Raw genomic sequence first — 19428 nt, forward strand, 5'->3', positions numbered from 1 at the left:
TAGTAGACCTGGCCAGAGCCTAGGTGGATTACACTATACCAAACTGCCTTTGATTTGAAGTCAAATCAAATCAAAATAGTGTTAAAACAGTAGAGACTTCTTAAGCCTTCCAGGAGTACTGAGGAGCATACCAGATAAGGAACAATGAATGGAGATCTCTAAATCTCTGAATGTAGGGATTCAAAGACCCTGGAATTATTGGGTTTGCATAGGCCTCCCCGCAATCTGAGATCCCAGTGCAACCTTGGTACCCTCTAGTGGAAGTTTCCTGTATTCACACAGATTTCCTGCCTTCAACCCCCAAGAGCTGGGAAGTCCTCATCCAGCCACTGGAGAGCATCTCCCAAAGAATGGTCAACTGGAAGATACATGTTTGTATGGCAGGGTCCATGGGGTTGGGGGTAGAGGAAAGAATACAGACCAGAGGGGAGATGAGCTGAGTATTTGGTTCACAAGTGTCCCCAAAGGAAGTCCTTGTCAGGCCTTTGTGCATTATTAATAGGAGCTCAATACACATCAAATGGGCTGTAGGTTTTTGGGCTCTAGAGAGTGACTTCTTTTTTCCATGGGGAAAATAAGTAATCAGAGATGCAAAGTGACTCCCAAGGTCACAGCGAAGTCAATGTGAGCAATGGTGAAACTAGAACCCATACGTCTCCTGCCTCCCAACCCAGAGTTCTTTCTGCTATATCACACTTCCCATTTGTTAGCTGATTGATTTTAGCCATAAATTTGTGTGCATACAAGGACAGGAGGTTGTAGGTATATCCAGGGAACTGTTTTTGCCTTCATCTGCCCACAGTCTATACACTTCTCATTTCTTTTGTTCAACACATTTATAGAGTGCCTACTACTACCAAATGCTACTCTAGGCATTGCTTTTCAAGTTTGGGGACCCTTTTACATGGTACCCCGGCCTATGAGACCCAGCTCCCAGGCTCCCGAAACCCCTTGCCCACAGCCATGCAGGCACTCCTAAAGCTTCTTCTCCAAGTTCCTAGTGCCAAGATGTCAGATTTATTTCTGTCTCCCTCCTCCTGCAGACATAATCCCTGGGAATGGAAGTGGGTTAGAAACAGATTAATCTGATCCAGGGGCTTTGCTCTCTCCTCCCTGAACGTGGCACGGGGGGAGAGGGGAAGTCACAAATAGCCTGAAATTCCCTTTTAGGATTATCGCTTGATTTAGCCAGCTGGGGAGAAAGTGGAGCAAGAAGAGGGGAGGGATTAATTCTAGACCTAGCTTGAACAGCGGGATGCATGGGCTTCTTTTCTGGCTGAGCCAGGGTAAGCAATATCTCTTCCTAAACATACCTTTAGAAAAAGAATCTGAGGCAGGCAGCAAAAGATAAAGGAAAAGGCCTTTGTCTTCAGCAGCAGGGATGACTGGAAGGATGGATGAGAAAGAAGAGCAGCTAGGAGAAGAAAGTCATGCAGCACAGAAATAAGGAATCACTTTTAAGCATGGAAAACAACCTATATTTCAATGGTTTTAGCTTCAACAGAAGTGAGACTTGCCCCCGAGGGGAAGAGAGCTAACACACAGGGCTTCCTGAGGATTTCCAATTCATATTCAGGTTACGGGTTCTTTTGCTTTAGGGGCACTGCATTGGGGTGGACTCTGGGGCCAGGGATGTTATCTGTGCCTAGCACAAAGAGCAGTTACACATACTGGGACTCGGCTAGGCTCCATGTATCCCTTCCAGGGCTATCATGGGGCTTAGAAGCAGTTACCACAATTAACCTGAGTAGGAGAATGTAATTAACTCACTTAATGAGCTAATAACAATTCTATGAGTTGGCTACTTAATTATCCCTTTTCTACAGTAAGGAAAAGAGGTGGAGCTAAGATGTAAATTCAGGCACTATGATATTCTTAACCACCACGTGGGAACCATAGATAGTCAATTTGCCAAGTGACAAAGAAGCTCTGCTAACATTGTTAGCTAAAAATCAGTTCAGAACATTTCTCAGAAAGTCAGAATTCTTGGCTTTTTCTATGTCACCTTATCTTGGACAATTCACTTCCTTTCCTCTTCATGCTCTCACTCAAGGAGGGAAGTATAAAATAAATACATGGCAAGCCTATTATTTGCTTCAATTCAAGTTATCATATTGTTTATTGGAATCACTAACATATTGTTAACAGATTCTTCCAATTCTCCAGAAGGATTTTCCTTGTTCAGATCAACTGTGCTTCTCCTAGAAGGTAAGTTAGGCAGAAGTTCCAATCTTTCATGTCATCTGCCACTGGGATAAAAAAAAAAAGCAAGTACAGTACTTACCCCACTGCTCACGGGATATCCCATCCTCTTTGGATCCATTCAGAAATTTCAGTAAGACAAAGAGAGATTCCAGGAGCCCCCTGTATTTGGAGAAATAGGAAATCAACTTTGCTTTCTGCCTCATCATATTTAACCTGGGATTCTACTCATTCATTTATTGAATGAATATTTGAGTGTCTAGTATGTGCAAGACTGTTCTTGGTAAGTCTGAGCCCCTCACCTTATTCCTTCCTCTAATTACACAGTGAGCTCCCTTCTCTTGCTCTATGTTTATTTATTTGTTTATTTTTGATAGGTCTTTTTTTTTAGGGAGGGTAATTAGGTTTTTATTTATTTATTTTAATGGAGGTACTGGGAATTGAACCCAGGACCTTGTGCATGCTTAGCATGTGCACCACCACCACTGAGCTATACCCTCCCCACTCCTTCTCTTGCTCTTATCTTGCTTTTTCTGAAATGTGAACTACTAGGGTTGTAGAATTAAGAAATATCGTTTTGGTGTTACTTTCCCAGCAGACAGTTCCCAATTTTCCATGGAGTAGTGAGATAGGAAGGTAATATGAATTTTCCAAAGAGCAGCTAATAAAGCCCACTTCCAATTCATCTCAGAATGAATTAAACGAGATTACTTCCGTTGTTATTTCATCCAGGTTGATATGCAACAAGTTTGCATTCCCTGAGAAACTTATCAGTGGGCAGGCAGAGATGATGTGTGATGAGCTGGCTGCCATGTGAGGCAAATACAAAACTCAACAGTGAAGCAGAGAATCCCAGATAGACTATATCAATGTTCTGTATTCATAACCACTCATCATGGAGTGGGGATTCCTCACTTTGTCAGGAAGACCAGTTAAAAAAATTCACGTTTTATTTTTTGGGGGCATAGAGTAGATAGGACTCAATTATTAAGAAATAATTAAATACATCCCATTTAAATGCTTAATAATGTTCTTTAATTAGCACTATACATATAGCACCTAATTTCATGTCACTATCAGTGTGTCGTGCAATAGGTTCAATGCTGTGGGTGGGATTTGTAGGGGAATTCTTATTCTTGAAGAATATACAGTATACTTGAAAACTCAAGATTCAAGACAGTTCGTGTAATCCCCAAACCCAAAAGTAATCTCTCTCTCTCCTTTGATAGTCCCTAGCATTTTACCTGGACCTTTGTAGCAATTCCATTCCAGCCTTTAAGAACTGAATATGAAGCCATACAGCAGAGTAGTCAGTTTGCATGGGTTCTGGAATTAGACTGCTTGGAATATGAATTCCAGTTCTGCCAGTGAGACCTTAAATAAATTATATACTTATTTCCTATGCGGCCCAACTTCATATGGAAAAGGAAAATATTTCTCGTTTGTGGTGAGAATTGAGTTAATATATGTAAAATGCTTAGAAAACTACCTGGCACTCGGTAAACAATTTCTAAGTATAAGCTATTATTTATTAATATTAAACTTGTGCCACTTTCCCAAAATGGCAAACAAATAAATTTTTTTGTCAGTCCACGTGTCTTCTGTTTCAATAAACATATTAGTCATTAATTACCTTAATTTGAGAGTAAGAAAAAATATTTTTCACCCGGTATAGACTGGGAAAACCAGGTCTCCGGCTTAAGTTGTAAGTGAGGTCGCATACAGATCCCCAAACTAGTCATTTTTGCCCTTTCCAGGATCCAAGTAGGCACTGAAGAAAACACTTGTCTCAAGAGGAAAACACCTTTCCATTCTTCATGGAATGGAAACAGGGTGCAGCAATGTCCCAGCCTTACAGGAATGCAGAAACTCCTGGCCACCAGATAACCCTGGCCACCAAAACCCTACTGCGCAGGCGCGGTTCCGGCTCCAAGTTCTTCGCCTGGCGCGTGACAACCGTGCTTCCACCCTGCCCCCAATGCCGTATAACTGCGCGTGCGCAGTTTGCACTCCCTCCACCCACCCACCCCCTCCCCGACGGGCACGTGCGCGTTCTCGCCACTCAACTCTTCGGCGGAGGGCGCGCGCCCTGGAAAATTCCACACCCGAGCTAGCTCCGCCCAATGCGCCTTTTTTCCTGCCCCCGGCTCTTTCACTCTTAGTCCCATCCCGGCGGCCTTTGCGTGAGCAAAATGGCAGCCCCCTTGCCGCGGGGTTTGTCTTGCTTATCCAGGGCTTTAGGATGGTGGTCTTGGCAGGTGGGTAGGGACGGGGTGAGAAGAACTCTGGGGGCTGGAGGAGGAGGACGGAGTAGAGGGAAATACTCGCTTGGTGAACTTGGACGAAACGAGTCGTGCCTAGGCCGGGAAAGAGTTGAGGTAGATGGGACACAGCTGTTGAGCTAAGGGACTGAGTGCGAGAGCTTGGGTAGGGCCATCAGGGCAAGCAGGTTCTCAGGGATTAAGTTTTTTTCGGTTGGTCTGAGTCGGCCTGGCGTGGAGGTGTTAAGGGGAAAGAAGTAATGGTTTGGATGATGGGCTTGCTCCGTTTGATTTTTATAAATGTCCTAAATTGAACAGTAGTTGGAAAAAAGGGAGTCCTGTGCCTGCCTGAACAAACCTTACGGTAAGAGAGAAAAGAGACCTGGTCTTTGAAGAGCTTATTGATCACTTGGGAAGTAGAACAACAGAATAGTTTACAGTGAGGCTTCCAATTGAATGAGCAGAAGGAAATCCGAGTAAATGTAGAGGAGATGCCAAGAAGAGGACTTTTCTTTCGTTCATTTCAGTATTCGATTGGTGTTTAAGTTCCTCATCAGACTGAACGTTCTTTGAAAGCAGAAGCCTTGCTATCGTCAACTGTGCCTCCCTAGGAGATGGCATAGTCCCGTACTAGAGAAAGTGCTAAAGGAGATCCTTTAGTGAATATTGAGTGATGTTAGTGAGAGTTGCTTGCTGGCTTAGTAAGAGTCTTCCATAATTGTTAAAATAGTGCATTTCACCTTGTGATAAGTGGGTGGCTGTGATAAGATAAATCGCTTTATAATTGTTATAAGTCATTTTTTTGGGTGGTGCACTTTCTATCTTTGCTTAGTTTGTACAGAATAGATTTTTCCCTCCAGGTTACCTAACCTTTTCCTGCTGTTTTCCAGCCAGTCCTGGTGACTCAGTCAACAACAGTAGTTCCAGTGAGAACCAAAAAACGTTTCACACCCCCTGCTTATAAACCCAAATACAAATCAGAAAAGGAGTTTATAAAATATGCACGGAAAGCAGGACTGGTGATTCCTCCCGAACGTTTGGAGCGTCCTATACATCTGGCCTGTACAGGTGAGGTATGGTATTTCTGATACCTTGACCCAGTATCCTTCTGACAGAGATCTTCTTGGAAAGAGGAATGATTTGGACTATGATTAATAGCATTTAATTAACCACAAAATCAGTTCAGCCTCAGTAATTTACTTTATATACACTATGTATTTCATGAGGTCATCTTTGATCTTGTTTTCACACTTGCTAGAAGGCAAAGGTAAAATTTCTCCATTTTGTACAAGAAGCTGAGACTCTGAAAGAAGACTAAAATTATCTTATTCTACTTTTTATAACACAATAAAGTTCCCTCTACATGAAAGTCTATTTCATTAGTCTATTTTGTATCCAGGAGCCCTGTTGATTTTTTTATGGCCTCAAGATGACTTCTTTTTCTTAGTCTTTCAGTGCTTTCTTAGTTTTCTCCTTCTCTCGTTACAGCTGGTATCTTTGACGCCTATGTTCCTCCTGAGGGTGATGCCCGAATATCATCTCTTTCTAAGGAAGGACTGGCACAGAGAACTGAGCGGTTAAAGAAGAATGTGGCATCGCAATTGTCGTAGGTGTCTGAGACAGCTGGGAGTCAATATTAGAATAAAAATTTCTGGTTGCTGCTTTATTCCAGAGAGGCCATCTTGGGCTAATTGAGTTGGATCTAACTCCCTTGACAATATTTACTTTCTCTGTAATAGAGTCTGTAGTTAATGTGTAATAATGTGGACATTCTGAATCTTAGCATCTTAGCCTTGATTGGTAGTTTTTGTCACATCGTTTAGAGAGTTGACATTGAAGTTCGTAGGACACTTTTTTGATCACATATTTTAAAATTTAAAGTAATAATAAGAGAGAGCATAGTTACATGAGAAATATCTTAGAGTTCAAACCGAAGAGAGTAAGAAAATGCTTAAGAAGACAGACCTGTTCTAGGGAGCTGGCTGGGCCTTAGTTAAGCAGCAGAAGCCAAAACCTTCATAGACTTTTAATGTCTGTCACTCTAGCTCTGACTGTATGTAAATTATAGGTTCTTTAGGGTCATATGTTGATTTGTATGCACAAATATATTGAGTCAGTGTTAATTCTTCATGTGGCCATAACATATTTATCTAAATACAGATCTTCTCACATCAGTTCTTCTACCTCAAACTCCTTTGTGGCTCCCTAGTCCTGAAGGATAAAATCGAGATTTCTTCAGTGGTATTCGGGGCTTTTTATAATTTGGGTTTTGCCTTACTCTCCACCATCATCTTCTTATTCCATTTTTCTCATCCTAAACTTCAGCATTTCCAAACTAATTGCTGGTTCCTTGACAATTGTTGTGTTATGTCTTTGTGTCTTTGCACGTCCTTTCCTTTGCCTGAAAGTGTCTTTCTCTCAAGGACTGTATCTGTTTTTTTTTTTTGTTTTTTTTTTTAGGGGAGGGAGAAGGGAGGTAATTAGGTTTATTTATTTATTTTTAGAGAAGTACTGGGGATTGAACCTAGGACCTCGTGCATGCTAAGTATGCACTCTACCACTTGAGCTATGCCCTCCCCTCTTGTATCTGCTTTTAAGCCTTCTCTGACTCTTTTTGGAGCTGCCTTTGTTATAATTGTAACTGTGCACTTATTATTACTACTTCTAATAACTATATACTGTGATGATTTCCTCTTGTGTATTTCTCTCCTGGCCTGTGAGCTCTTCAGTGGAAGGGTTCATGATGATGAACAGAATACATGTGGTTTTATCATGGAGTTCACATCTAGGGGAGGAAAACAGTCATTAAATCCTGATTGTACATAAATAATTATAGGTATGATGGAGTATAGGTGCTGTGGGAACATATGACAGGGAAAGATAACTTGGTCTGGGAGTTCAAGGAAGGTTTCCCTGAGGAAATGACATTTAAAGCTGGGAACTAAAGGGTTGCTTAGAGTTAGCTGAGTAGAGGAGTGTAGTGAGTAATAGCATTCGAGGGAGACGAAACAGTGTAAGCAAGGCTCTGAGGTGAAAAGAGTGTGAAGGAGGTGTTGGATTTTGTCAAATGCCTTTTCTCTTTGATCATGTGATATTTGTGTTTTATTCTATTGATATGGTGTATTACATTAATTGATTTTTTAGTATTAAACCAACTCTGCATTCCTGAGATAAATTGCACTGGGTCATGGTGTCCCTCATCTTCTTAATATATTTACATTAACCATTGATTACATCGGAAATCCCTGTTTACATTATTTTAACTATGAGAATGCTATTGACAGCTGAGTCATGCAGCACATTATCATCACTTTTCTTTTCCTGTGTAATATTTTTTTTCTGGCATTGTGTCTTTTTTCTCATTTGCTAACAGAACCCCTGGTTGTATTAATTTTCTCTCAGTAGGTGGAAAACATTTAAGTATTTTATCAATGTCATCTTCAATAAGAAAGCCCTCTGGAGCCTTGATACCTATTTCAATCTGGATTGCTTACTCTTTAGGCTCACTGTATATCTTGGGATCTACTTTTTATAATCATCCTCATACTCCTTTTGTCTTGCTCTCATGTTGTAATCCCCATTTCCTGGATTTTATGTCTTTCTCTTTCATGAATAACTTTTTATTCAGTTATTTTGGTGGTGCACATTCCCCAGCAACTTCCTGAGAAAGGTTGGATAGTTGGTAAATGAGATCTTGCAAGGCTAAGAAAAAGTCTTTTACTTTCCCTCCTCATTTATAATTTTCCCAGGTATAGAATTCTGGGCTTGAAATCATTTTTTTCTCAATTAAACGCACTACTCTATTTTGTCTAACTTCTAATGTTGGTAGTTAGAAGCCCTGTGTCCTTCTGACTCAAGTCTGTGTATGAAACCTGTGTTTTCTTTCGTAATGCTTATAGGATGTTTTCTTTAATGCCAAAATTCTGAAATTTCACTATGAGAAACCCTGGTCCTTCTTTCGAATGACTGAAGTACGAGTTAGAAGGTTGAATTTATAGGACTTGGCACATTCAAAAAATGATTATTGAATAAGTGGACAGACATTAATGGAGGTTAATATAAGCTGTAAGTTATGGAAATTGTATAAAGTCTTCTTTAGAAATGATTCTCATGCTTAATTTTACAGAATCCGGAAGATAAAAGAAAGTGATCCTAATTTTAAAATAAAGGACTTCCCTGAAAAAGCCAAGGATATCTTCATTGAAGCTCACTTGTGTTTAAACAAGTAAGTGATTTCTTTGTCTTAAACTCATTATGTTCTCACAGCTCTCAGTTATTCTACGCACAGATTGTTTTTTTTTTTTTCTCTTCAGATAAGAGTTCTAGAGTGAGAGAACTCCTGTGTGGGAAATAATTGGAGCCTGGAGCTGTTCTTGACTCCTCTCCGTGATTCAGGGGGTTTTTACCATTTGGTCTGTCTCAGCTCCACCAGCTAGTGTTGGGACTCTGCTGAATGGCTGCTGCTTTCATCCTGCCTGATCCCTAATTCACCCTGACCCTTTTTATGTGTTTGTCTTGTGTATGTACATTTCTTTTCCTTAATTATTTTGAGTAAGTTTCTTTTAAAAATTTTCCAGCTTTTTCTTGATCCAACCAAGGGAAAAGTCAGGGCTGCTAGGGAGATGAAAAATCAACATGAGGGGCCTGGAATAATCTTAAGTATCAGAGTTGTTGCTGACATTCATTGAGCTGTGGCTGCTATGGCTCAGCTTCAAGTAGGACCCCAGACTTGAACTCTAAAATCCATTAATTTTATTTCTCTAAAAAAACGATTTTTGGGGGAGGGTATAGCTCAGTGGTACCTAGCATGCACGAGGTCCTGTGTTCAATCCTCAGTACCTCCATCAAAAATAAATAAGTAAACCTAATTACCTCCGCCCTACAAATAAATAAGATAAGATAAAATAAAATAAAACAAATAAAATTAATTTAAAAAAAATTTAATTGTTAAATATTTCAAACATATTAAAAAGTACCATTCAAGGTAATAGATGTTTACATTCTGCCAAATTTGCTTCTGGATGCCCATTGGGGGAAGAGATAGTGATGAAGCATCATAGATACAGCTAATGCCCCACCTCACTATTCTTTTCCTTCCCAGAGGTAACCACTCCTCCCTGTTATTCCCATGCATGTCTTCATACTTCCACCACGTGTACACATTTACGAACAGTGTACAGTATTGTTTTATGTACTGTGAAAATTTACATAAATAATGTTTTTTTGACACCTATTTATTGTCCAACGTCATTTTTTGTATGTTTGATTTTTTCCTGTCATGTTATTTCATGCATTCTATTTACCATGATTTTTCTTTGCTTCTTTTTCTCCTTTCATTTGTGGGATTGATATAATTTCCTTCTTCCCTTTTTTCTTCTTCCACTTGTTTGGAAGTATTATGTTCTACTTCTATTCTTGTAGTAGTTATTGTTAAAATGTTTAACATGTATTGTTGACAATATCATGAGAAGCATCAAACACTTGAATTCCAATCACTGCCTCATATGTCTTCCATGTTATTATTACTTAGTGTTTTTAGTTCTGCCTTGTTTTTATTTCACTTGCATTTTTTGTCTGTGGTTCCCCACCGGCCCCCACTTCATTTTTAAAGGATGCTTTCTTTGGGTGGAGAATTCTAGGTTGGTAGTTAGATTCTGTCAGCATTTTGAAGATGTCATCTTTCTGGTTTCTCTTGGTTATGTTGAGAAGTTAGCTGTTTTTTCCTTGTTGTTCCTTTGAAGTTAGAATTTCTTTTTTTCTTCGGCTGCTTCTAAGATTTTTTTTCTCTACCTTTAGTGTTCAACAGTTTACTATGATGTGTGTGTGTGTATGTGTGTGTGTGTGTGTGTGTGTGTGTGTGTGTGTGTCTTTATCCTGCTCTGGGTTCCTATTCTTTAGTCTGCCTGCTTTTTTTAGTAGTGTTGAAAAAAATTCTTAGAACATCTCTTCAAATGTTGCTTCTGCTCCACTTTTCTGTCTTCGTGTATAGCTCTGAATACACATAACATTATATCTTTTCACTGTGTGCCAAATGTCTCTTGTCTCTTTTCTATATTTTCCAGTCTTTTTTTTTCCCCTCCAGCTTCAGTCTGGATATTTTGCCATCTATCTTCCTGTCCTCTTTTCAGTTGTATCGAATCTGCTATTGAACTTATCCACTGAGTTCTTGTTTCTATACTTATTTTCTGTTTTTCACTTTGAGAATTTTCATTTGATTTTGTTTGTATGTGTGTGTCCCCCATTCTTTGCTAAAATTATCCATTCTGTCATCTGATTTCTTGAACATACTAATTACACTTATTTTAAAGTCTGTGTCTGATAAAAATCTGTATTTCTGTACATCTGTCTTATTTTTTTTGCTTCTTGCTTTGGTTAGTTCTTGTCTTTTTTACATGCCTGCATTTTTTTTACAATAGATTTTTTTTAAAAATAAAAAATGTAACTTTATTTAAAAATCATCAGTTTAATAAGGGCTTTTATTGATTGTGGTAAAATACACATAAAATTTACCACTTTAACCATTTGAAAGTATAGTTCAGTGGCATTTAAGTACATTCAGGATGTTACACAGTCATCACGGACTATCTATTTCCCAAACTTGTTCATCATCCCAAACAGGAACTCTGTACCCATTAAGCAGTGATTTGCCATTGCTCTTTCCTCCCAGCACATGGTAATATATATTCTACTTTTTGTCTCTATGAGACTTTTAAATACCACATTTAAGTGGAATCTTACAGTATTTGTCCTTTTGTGACTGTCTTATTTCTCTTGGTATAATGTCTTCAGAGTCCACCCATGTGATAACGTGTCAGAATTTCCTTCCTTTTTAAGGCCAAATAGTATTTCACTGTATATATATACCACATTTTGTATCTGTTCATCTGTTGGTGGACATTTGGGTTGTTTCCACCTTTTGGCTATTGTGAATAATGCTTTTATGAACACTGGAGTATAGGTTTGAGTTCCTGCTTTCAATACTTTCACCCAGAATATGCACCTAGGAGTGGTACTGCTGGATCGTATTGTAATTGTGTTTAATTTATTGAGAAACCACCAACTGTTTTCCATAGTTTTCACCATTTTACATTCCCAGAAATGTTTTACCAGCAATGCCCAAGGGTTCCTCACATCCTCACCAACATTAGTTATTTCCCATTTTTTGGACAATAGCCATCCTGATGAATCTGACGTGGTATCTCACTGTGGCTTTGCTTTGCGTTTCCCTAGTGGCTAATGATGTTGAGCATCTTTTCATGTGCTTGTTGGCTATTTAGTAAATCTTCTTTGAAGAAAGATCTATTCAGTTCTTTGTCCATTTTTCAGTTGGGCTGGTATTTTGTTGTTGAATTGTAGGAGTTCTTTATGTGTTCTGGACATTAATCCCATATTAGATATATGCATTGCAAATATTTTCTCCCATTTTGTAGGTTGTCTTTTCACTCTCTTGATAGTGTACTTAGATGCACAAAAGTTTTAATTTTGATGAAGTCCAGTTTATATGTTTTTTCTTTTGTTGCCTGCGCTTTTAGTATCAAATCCTACAAATCATTTCTAAATCCAATGTCCCCCTGTGTTTTCTTCTAAGAGTTTTATAGTTTCGGCTCTCACAATTACATCTTTGATCCACTGAGTTAATTTTTGTATATAATATAAAGTAAGGGTCCAACTTAATTCTTTTGTGTATAGATATCCAGCTTTCCCAGCACCATTTGTTGAAGAGGCTGTCCTTTCCTGTTGGAGTGGTCTTAGAGCCTTGTTGAAAATCAATTGATCATTTATGTGAAAGTTTGTTTCTGGCCTCTCCATTCTATCCCATTGGTCTGTATGTCTGTCCTTACATCAATACCACACTGTAATTGGATTGTTTTCTTAATTTCCTTCTCTGGTTATTCATTGCTAGTATATAGAAATAAAACTGATTTTTGTATGTTGATTTTTGTATCCTGCAACTGTGCTGAATTTTTTTATTAGCCCTACTTTTTTGTGGAATCTAGGATATTCTGCACATAAGATCATGTCATCTGCAATCAGATAATTTTTTACTTCTTCCTTTCCAATTTGAATGCCTTTTATTTCTTTTTCTTGCCTAATTAAATTGGTTAGAAGTTCCAGTATTCTTAAATAGAAATAGTAAAAGCAGGCATCCTTGTCTTGTTTCTGATGTAAGAGGAAAGGCTTTCACTCTTTCACCATTGAGAATGATACTAGCTATGGATTTTTCTTATAAGGCCTTTATCATTTTGAGGAAGTTTCCTTCTATTCCTAGTTCATTGAGTCTTTTTATCACAAAAAGATCTACTGGTAATGAACTTTCTCAGTTTTTGTTTATCTGGAAATGTCTACAGTTCTTCATTCCTGAAGGATAGTTTTTCCATCATAGAATTCTTGGTTGACAGTTTTTCCTTCAGGGCTTTAAATACATCTTCCCACTGCCTTTTCATCTTCATAGTTTCTGATAAGAAATCAACTAGAATCTTATTGAGGATCCTTTGTATGTGACGAGTCGCTTCTGTTTCGCTGCTTTTAAGATTCTCTTTGTCTTTTGGTTTTGACACTTGCACTGTAGTATGTCTCAGTGTGGATTTCTTTGAGTTTATTCTGCTTGGAGTTTGTTGAATTTCTTGGATGAGAATATTCATGTCTTTTATCAGATTGGGATGTTTCCAGCTGTTATTTCTTTGAATGTTTTTTCTGCCCCCTCTCTCTTCTTCTTCTGTGACTCCTACAATATGTATGTTACTGTACTTGACGTTGTCCCACGTGTCCCTCAGGCTCTACTCATTTTCCTTCATTCTTTTTTCTTTTTGCTCCTCAGACTGGATAATTTCAATTGCTGCATCCTCACGTTAGCTGATCCTTTTCTACCTGCTCAGATCTGCCATTCAACTCCTGCAGTGAATTTTTTATTTCATTTACTATACTTTTTAGCTCCAGAATTTGTTTGGTTCCCTTGCATAATTTCTCTCTCTTTATCAATGTTTTTATTTTGTTCATGCATTGCTTCCTGATTTTCTTTAGTTCTTTGTCCATAGTTTCCTTTATCTCATTGAGCATAATTAGGACAGTTGATTTAACATCTTTGACTAATAATTCCAACTTCTAGGCTTCCTCAAGGATGGTTTCTGTCAAATTTTTTCCTGTGAATGGGCCATACATTCATGTTTTTTGTATACTTTGTAATTTCTTGTTGAGAACTGGACATTCTACATATTATAATGTGGTGACTTTGGAAATCAGATTCCTCTACTCCTCAGGAATTGCTGACTTTGCTCATTAGTGCCATTGCCATCCATTTGTGAGTTTTCCAAATTAGTATTGGTAAGGGTGTATTCTTTATTGTGTGTAGTCATTGAAGTTTCTGTTCCATTATCTCTGCAGTCAGCCAGCGACCTGGCAAAGATTTCCTAAATTGTCTGGCTGAATAAAAACAAAACAGGTGTTCTTGTCCCTTTATCCCTTTAAATCTTCTGATTGGTGTCAGTGGGAGAAGCTGCTGCAGCCAGCAGGGCCAAAACCGTGGCATCGTTTGCTCTGCTCTCTCTGCGATCCATCAGACTGACCAAAATGTGTGGCCCCAAAGTTTTGGAGGGCAGGGTCCCCACTGCCTGGCCTTGCACCACCTGTCCACTCCAGGAACACAGGCCGCTATCCCCACAGTCATGGCAAGGCTGAGGGAGGGAGGGTGGTAGATGGTTTGCATATGTTCTTAAATCCAAGATCACTGGCTTCGCCCTTCATCAAGCACTCCCTTGGTTGTTAAAAGTGTGCAGTCAATGTCAAGAGTTTTGAAATTGTTGTTCTGGTCACTTTTTCTAATTTATCAGTTGTTTCAGTGGAGGGACCCATTCCTAGTGCCTCCTGCTCCATCATTCTGCTTGATATCTGTGTCTGTTGATTTTGTTAGATAGATTCCAGGTATGTTTTGTAATGTTTCATTGTAAGCTCGTCTTCAGTGGCGAGTGTTCTTCTGAGGGAATTCTAAACAACCTAAGTTGTGAATATGCTCCCAGAGAGGTTTTGTGTGTGTTTCTGCCAGATACTGTAGGTATATCATTGGCCAGGTGTCAGTTTCTGTGTTAATTTCTTAGCTTAGGAATTCTTGCACCATCCAGACACCATAAATTCCATGTCTACATCTGAGTATAATGTAAGCTTAGGGCTTTAGTTTTTCAGTTTCTGTGGGATTTTTTTGTATTTAAGATCCCCCCGCCACCCCACCCACTCAGAGGCCTAGACAGAGGGAAGCTTTATCTCTAGATTGGTGGACTCTTTTTCTAGTCTCCCTTTCCTGCAGGTACAGGACTCTTTTGAGGGTCATAGCTTTATGCAGGGATCTCAGTTCCAACTCCCTGTCCTTCCAGTGTCCAAGGTTTGGGGAAAAGTCAAACTCTAGCCTTCAGATCCTATTTCTGGATCCCCTAATCATCTCTTATGCTGTTGTGGTATCAGGTTGTATTCTTTCCATTCTAGTTTTAATTCCTTCTTCCTTTCTGGCATCTAGGGACTTAACCTTTCTTTCCTGTAAACGAGGCTAGAGATTTTTAAGTGTGTGTGTGTGTGTGTGTGTGTGTGTGTGTGTGTGTGTGTGTATTATATTCTCTCCATCCTTTCTAGATGTTTATAGTGGGAGTGGTTTCACGTAAGCTCAGTTGATTATGTTGCCAGAAGCAGATGTCTTCCTTTTATTTTTCAGGGTAAGTTCTCTTGCAAAATAGTAAATGAACTTGCAGAAGGGGGGATTTATTTCTACTGAAGATTTCTAGGCCAGGATAGTGACGAGGAAGAATTCATTCAGAGGTGCCAGGCCTGGTGGTCATGGTAGCTGTCAATACAACTCAGTCTAGTCTAGCACTACAGTTGGGGAAATGACTAAGAATCTTTTGTATTAGGAATAGAGGTGAAAGGGAAGCAGATAGACAGATGTAATCCGTTACCTACTCTGAGATTAGAGACCCAATTTTTCAAAGGGCAAAGACTTAAACTGCCCAGAAAGTATTAAACTGTGGGGAAAAGTCATGAATGTATATCTGAAAGAAACTAATCTGTGTTCTTAGGTTGATTTGAAGCCCTTCAGTTAGGAACCTTCCTAAGGTCTTGTATGTACAGGAGCTGAGGTTTGCTGTCTGTTTTCTTACTATTACTGCATAGAGTCAGCATGACTAGGTCACTCTGGCAGCAACAGAGATGGGGTGGGGGGTTGTGTGGAAAGGACCAGAAAAGACAGATGATTATCTTTTGGCTGTGTTCAAAGATAAGAGTGTAAGATACAAGGCCAAACAGTTGGTGTTGATGGTGTGTCTGTAGTAAGAGGAGATAAGGTAAACTTTTGGTTGATATTTATGTTGGATTTTGTCCCCGTAGCAGCTTAGAACAAAAATCAGTCCCCGTGTCCTAGTAAGGATCACTTGCCCATCTCAAGGATGTACAGTAATTTCAGAGAATTTCCTGCTGCTGCTGCGATTCAAAAATAACTTTACACTGCTATTAGTTCTCAGGATTTTCTGGTAAATCATATTGTTCATTTTGTGTCCTTAGGACTGAGTATATTACCTGGCTTATAGTAGGTGTGCAGAATATGTTGGTAAAAATGAATGAAATTGTTTTCCATTTTCAGGGCCATTTTCAGCTTTCATACAGGGTGTCATAAAAGCAGGAGTCAATGATATGTATGTCTTTCCTTTTTAGCTCAGACCATGATCGACTTCATACTTTGGTAACTGAAAACTGTTTTCCGGTAGGTTCTCATCCTCCTCAGAACTGTGGGATGCCTGACTAGACAGATTCTAGATAGCACCTCTGGTTTTGAAAGTATAGGAAGTTTAAGGCAAAAAACTGAAGTTCCATTAGTTTTGGTTGAATGACAGTGATTTGAAATGGACTCTGGCAATGGCCATTCAAATGAGAAAAGAGGGGGTCCCTCAACAAGCAGTACTGAGACTACAGATCCTAAAATCAGGGGATGGGCCACATGAGGGCTGCCCTACACATGCCTGCAGTATAATAAAGGATTTAACAAGTGTTCATGAGGCTTACATTGTGTGGTAACAGGGGTACTAGATACTGTTGGAGATCCCCAAGAATAAAGACTTTGTGGTTCTGTTAGGGGTTCAAGAACAAGAACTTCAGTTTCTGTCAGTTTTGCCTCATCTCCCCAGGGACAAGCATAGCTAACCTAGTCTTAGCAGTTTAGCCCTTGTAGCCCTGTAAGATCTCACCCATCACTGCCAAAAGGTGAGAGGAAAAAAAAGCACAGTCAACAGAAATGCATGCAGTCATGAAAGGGAGGGATAATGGTGTGTTAGCTGGCAGTTTGAAGTGTAGCCTTCATTGATTTGGAGAAGGGTCCTCAAGGAGGTAGGTGGGTTTCAAGTTGTGATTTAAAAATGAAAAGAGTTGTAAAGTGAGCTTGAGCAGTAGCTTAAGCAAAACTTGGAAAGGTAAGAGGAAAGATAGGACAAAAAGCATTTGGTGGGAAATGTTGCATGTTGCCTACAGTATCACAAGAAGTGAGATCAGATGGGGAAAGAAGTACCAACTGCCCTACATGAATGGGAAAATACAGTTGAACTTATTCTCCTCTGCCCTCAGGACATGGTCTGGGACATCAAATATAAGACTGTCCGCTGGAGCTTCGTAGAGTCTTTAGAGCCACCCCAGGTGGTACAGGTTCGCTGTTCAAATCTGCTGAACCAGGGCAACGCGTATGGCCAGATCACTGTCCGCATGCACACCCGGCAGGTAGAGGCACCAGTCTGCTTTCCTCCCAGCTTTTATTCACTCCCAGGTTGGGCACCTACCTCTGAGTCCTGGGTACAGCGGCCCAGGACTGTGAGTTCTAAGAGAAGGTTCTCCATGGTCTTTCTTGCCCTGGTACTGCACCCTTCCCACTGCTGGATGTTAGCTTTGCTACTGCCGGTGTGAGAATATTCTTTCTCACCCTTCCTGGACTACATCTCCGCCCCACCCCGCCCCACCCTCACCCGAGTCAGAACCCTCTAAATGTAAATTGTTAGTGGTTCATCAGTCTACATTCAGAATTCTGGATACTTTGTTTCTCCCCATTAAGGTTTTTTGTTCTAGTTTCAAAAATGTTTCAAAAATGGTTGTGTGGTTACAAAAAAAAAAAATGGAGGAAAAAACAACTCTGAGGACTAACAGACCAGATTTGCTTTCACCCTTGCAGACTCTGGCCATCTATGACCGGTTTGGCCGGTTGATGTATGGACAGGAAGATGTGCCCAGGGATGTCCTGGAGTATGTTGTCTTTGAAAAGCACCTGGTGAACCCCTATGGGAGCTGGAGAATGCATGGCAAGATCATTCCCCCATGGGCACCGCCTAAGCAGCCCATCCTTCAGGTGAAGCAGCTTGTATGGTTTAAGACATGGCATCTTAAGCCACTCCTGTTGGGCTCCACCTAGTGGAGAGAGGGGGTGATGCAGCACCAGGGAAGGGGAATCCTCCTTTTAGGGGTGGCCCTGGAGGGGAGGGTGATCTCTCCTGGATAAGCCATGGACTTGGATGGTAGATAACTCAGTTTCCTGCTCTTTCAGACGGTGATGATCCCTGGCCCCCAGCTGAAACCCTGGGAAGAGTATGAAGATCCACAGGGAGAGGCCTGTAAGCCTCAGCTAGCCTGATGGCAAAAATGACTCCGGGGGTGAAGCGTGGGTGGTCAGGTGGCTGGAAGCTGTGAAGTCTGGGAGTCTGGGAGCTGTGAAATCATGCATCTTCCTCATGCTCTAGGAAGAACTGCCTTTGTTCTCTCTTGACCTGCTTGGGTCTTTTTAGCAGTCTTGTCCTCAATAACCACTGCTGGTGGCTGGGCCCTGGTGGGTGGCTGCTATGCACAGCCATGGACCCACTTCTTTTTTAAATCTTATATCTAGTTTCTGAGTCCAGATAAAAGACAGCATGTTTCAGAGAATATCTGATAGCTTTTCCCACAGCAAGAAGTGTTGGGAGCAAACTGGTAGAACTTTCTTTATAATTACAGGGCAGGGATTAGAGTTTGAAATAAAGCTCTGTGGGGTGTTGGACCAATTATGGTGGATTCTGTGCATTTCTCCTGGTTCAGGCTGGAAGTAGACCAGCCTTCAAATGGCAGAAATGGAAGTTGTCTTAATTGTGAGTGATGTGATTTCCAGGAAATCCAGACTTGGGAAAAAGAATGTTTATAAAAGATGATGTCATTTAAGAGTGTCTTTTCTCATACACTGGCTCACTGAATCAACATCTGTATTTCAGAGAAGAATGTAAATCCAAAGAAATCATTTAACCCTCATACTTTGGATTTTGTTCTTAATTACCAGCTGCATCCTGGTGTGATCTCAGGAAAGGTCAGGGAGGTAAGGGCCATGGAAGTATTGATACATTTGGGAAATCTATAAGTAAGTCTTGGTTCCCTGATCTCTAGCACCTTTTGGAGATGGTGACCATTCTTTCCAGCCCACATTGGAGGCAAAGGTACCAGAATATGGACCTGTGCAGAGTAAAACAGCCCAGCCCCTCCTTATTCATTCCTTAGCTCCACTTGGGAGGACTGGAGGGAGGACGATGTGGGACTTCACATGCAGGTGTGTCCTGTGTCGTCTGAGGTATACAGGGGAAATCGCTCTGTCCCAGCAGCAAGCCTGGCTTATGGTACTATTACTTTGATCAGTCCATGTAGGTTCCCCTTAAAAATCAGGACCTTAATTCTCATATTTGTTTTTCAAGCCTAGCATTTTCTTTTAAGGAATTTATCACTTGGGTTAAGGATTAAGTACTGTTTTGACCTTGTCTTGAGAATAGAGTCCAAATAAACTAGAATCAGGTTGACAATAACCTGACTCTTTAGTCTCTGTAAAGCTACCATCTCAGCAAAGCAGCAGACAGACCAGGCCTCACTCGGGAAAACTGATGTTTTAATAACAGCTGCCGGGTGCTGACCATAGAAACAAGATATGTATGCTTAGGGAAGC

The 19428-nt window shown here is 40.2% G+C and overlaps 1 protein-coding gene across 1 annotated transcript; it reads left to right on the plus strand.

Annotated features, from left to right (window-relative positions):
* Positions 1–4311: 4311 nt before the first annotated feature.
* On the plus strand, positions 4312–18509 carry MRPL45 (mitochondrial ribosomal protein L45). The gene is made up of 8 exons (XM_011000730.3): positions 4312–4460; positions 5354–5531; positions 5952–6069; positions 8590–8688; positions 16152–16200; positions 17055–17204; positions 17650–17823; positions 18019–18509. Exons 1-8 carry the CDS (start codon positions 4395–4397, stop codon positions 18103–18105), a joined length of 921 nt encoding a protein of 306 aa, XP_010999032.2. The 5' UTR covers positions 4312–4394; the 3' UTR covers positions 18106–18509.
* The last annotated feature ends 919 nt before the right edge of the window (positions 18510–19428 follow it).

This window comes from Camelus dromedarius, chromosome 16 (assembly GCF_036321535.1).
Source record: "Camelus dromedarius isolate mCamDro1 chromosome 16, mCamDro1.pat, whole genome shotgun sequence".
Classification (NCBI taxonomy): Eukaryota; Metazoa; Chordata; class Mammalia; order Artiodactyla; family Camelidae; genus Camelus; species Camelus dromedarius.

Coding starts and splice junctions, on each gene's coding strand:
- MRPL45 (XM_011000730.3), top strand. CDS start 4,395: ATGGCAGCCCCCTTGCCGCGGGGTTTGTCTTGCTTATCCAGGGCTTTA. Junction 4,461..5,353: donor TAGGATGGTGGTCTTGGCAG/GTGGGTAGGGAC, acceptor GCTGTTTTCCAG/CCAGTCCTGGTGACTCAGTC. Junction 8,689..16,151: donor GCTCACTTGTGTTTAAACAA/GTAAGTGATTTC, acceptor TTTCCTTTTTAG/CTCAGACCATGATCGACTTC.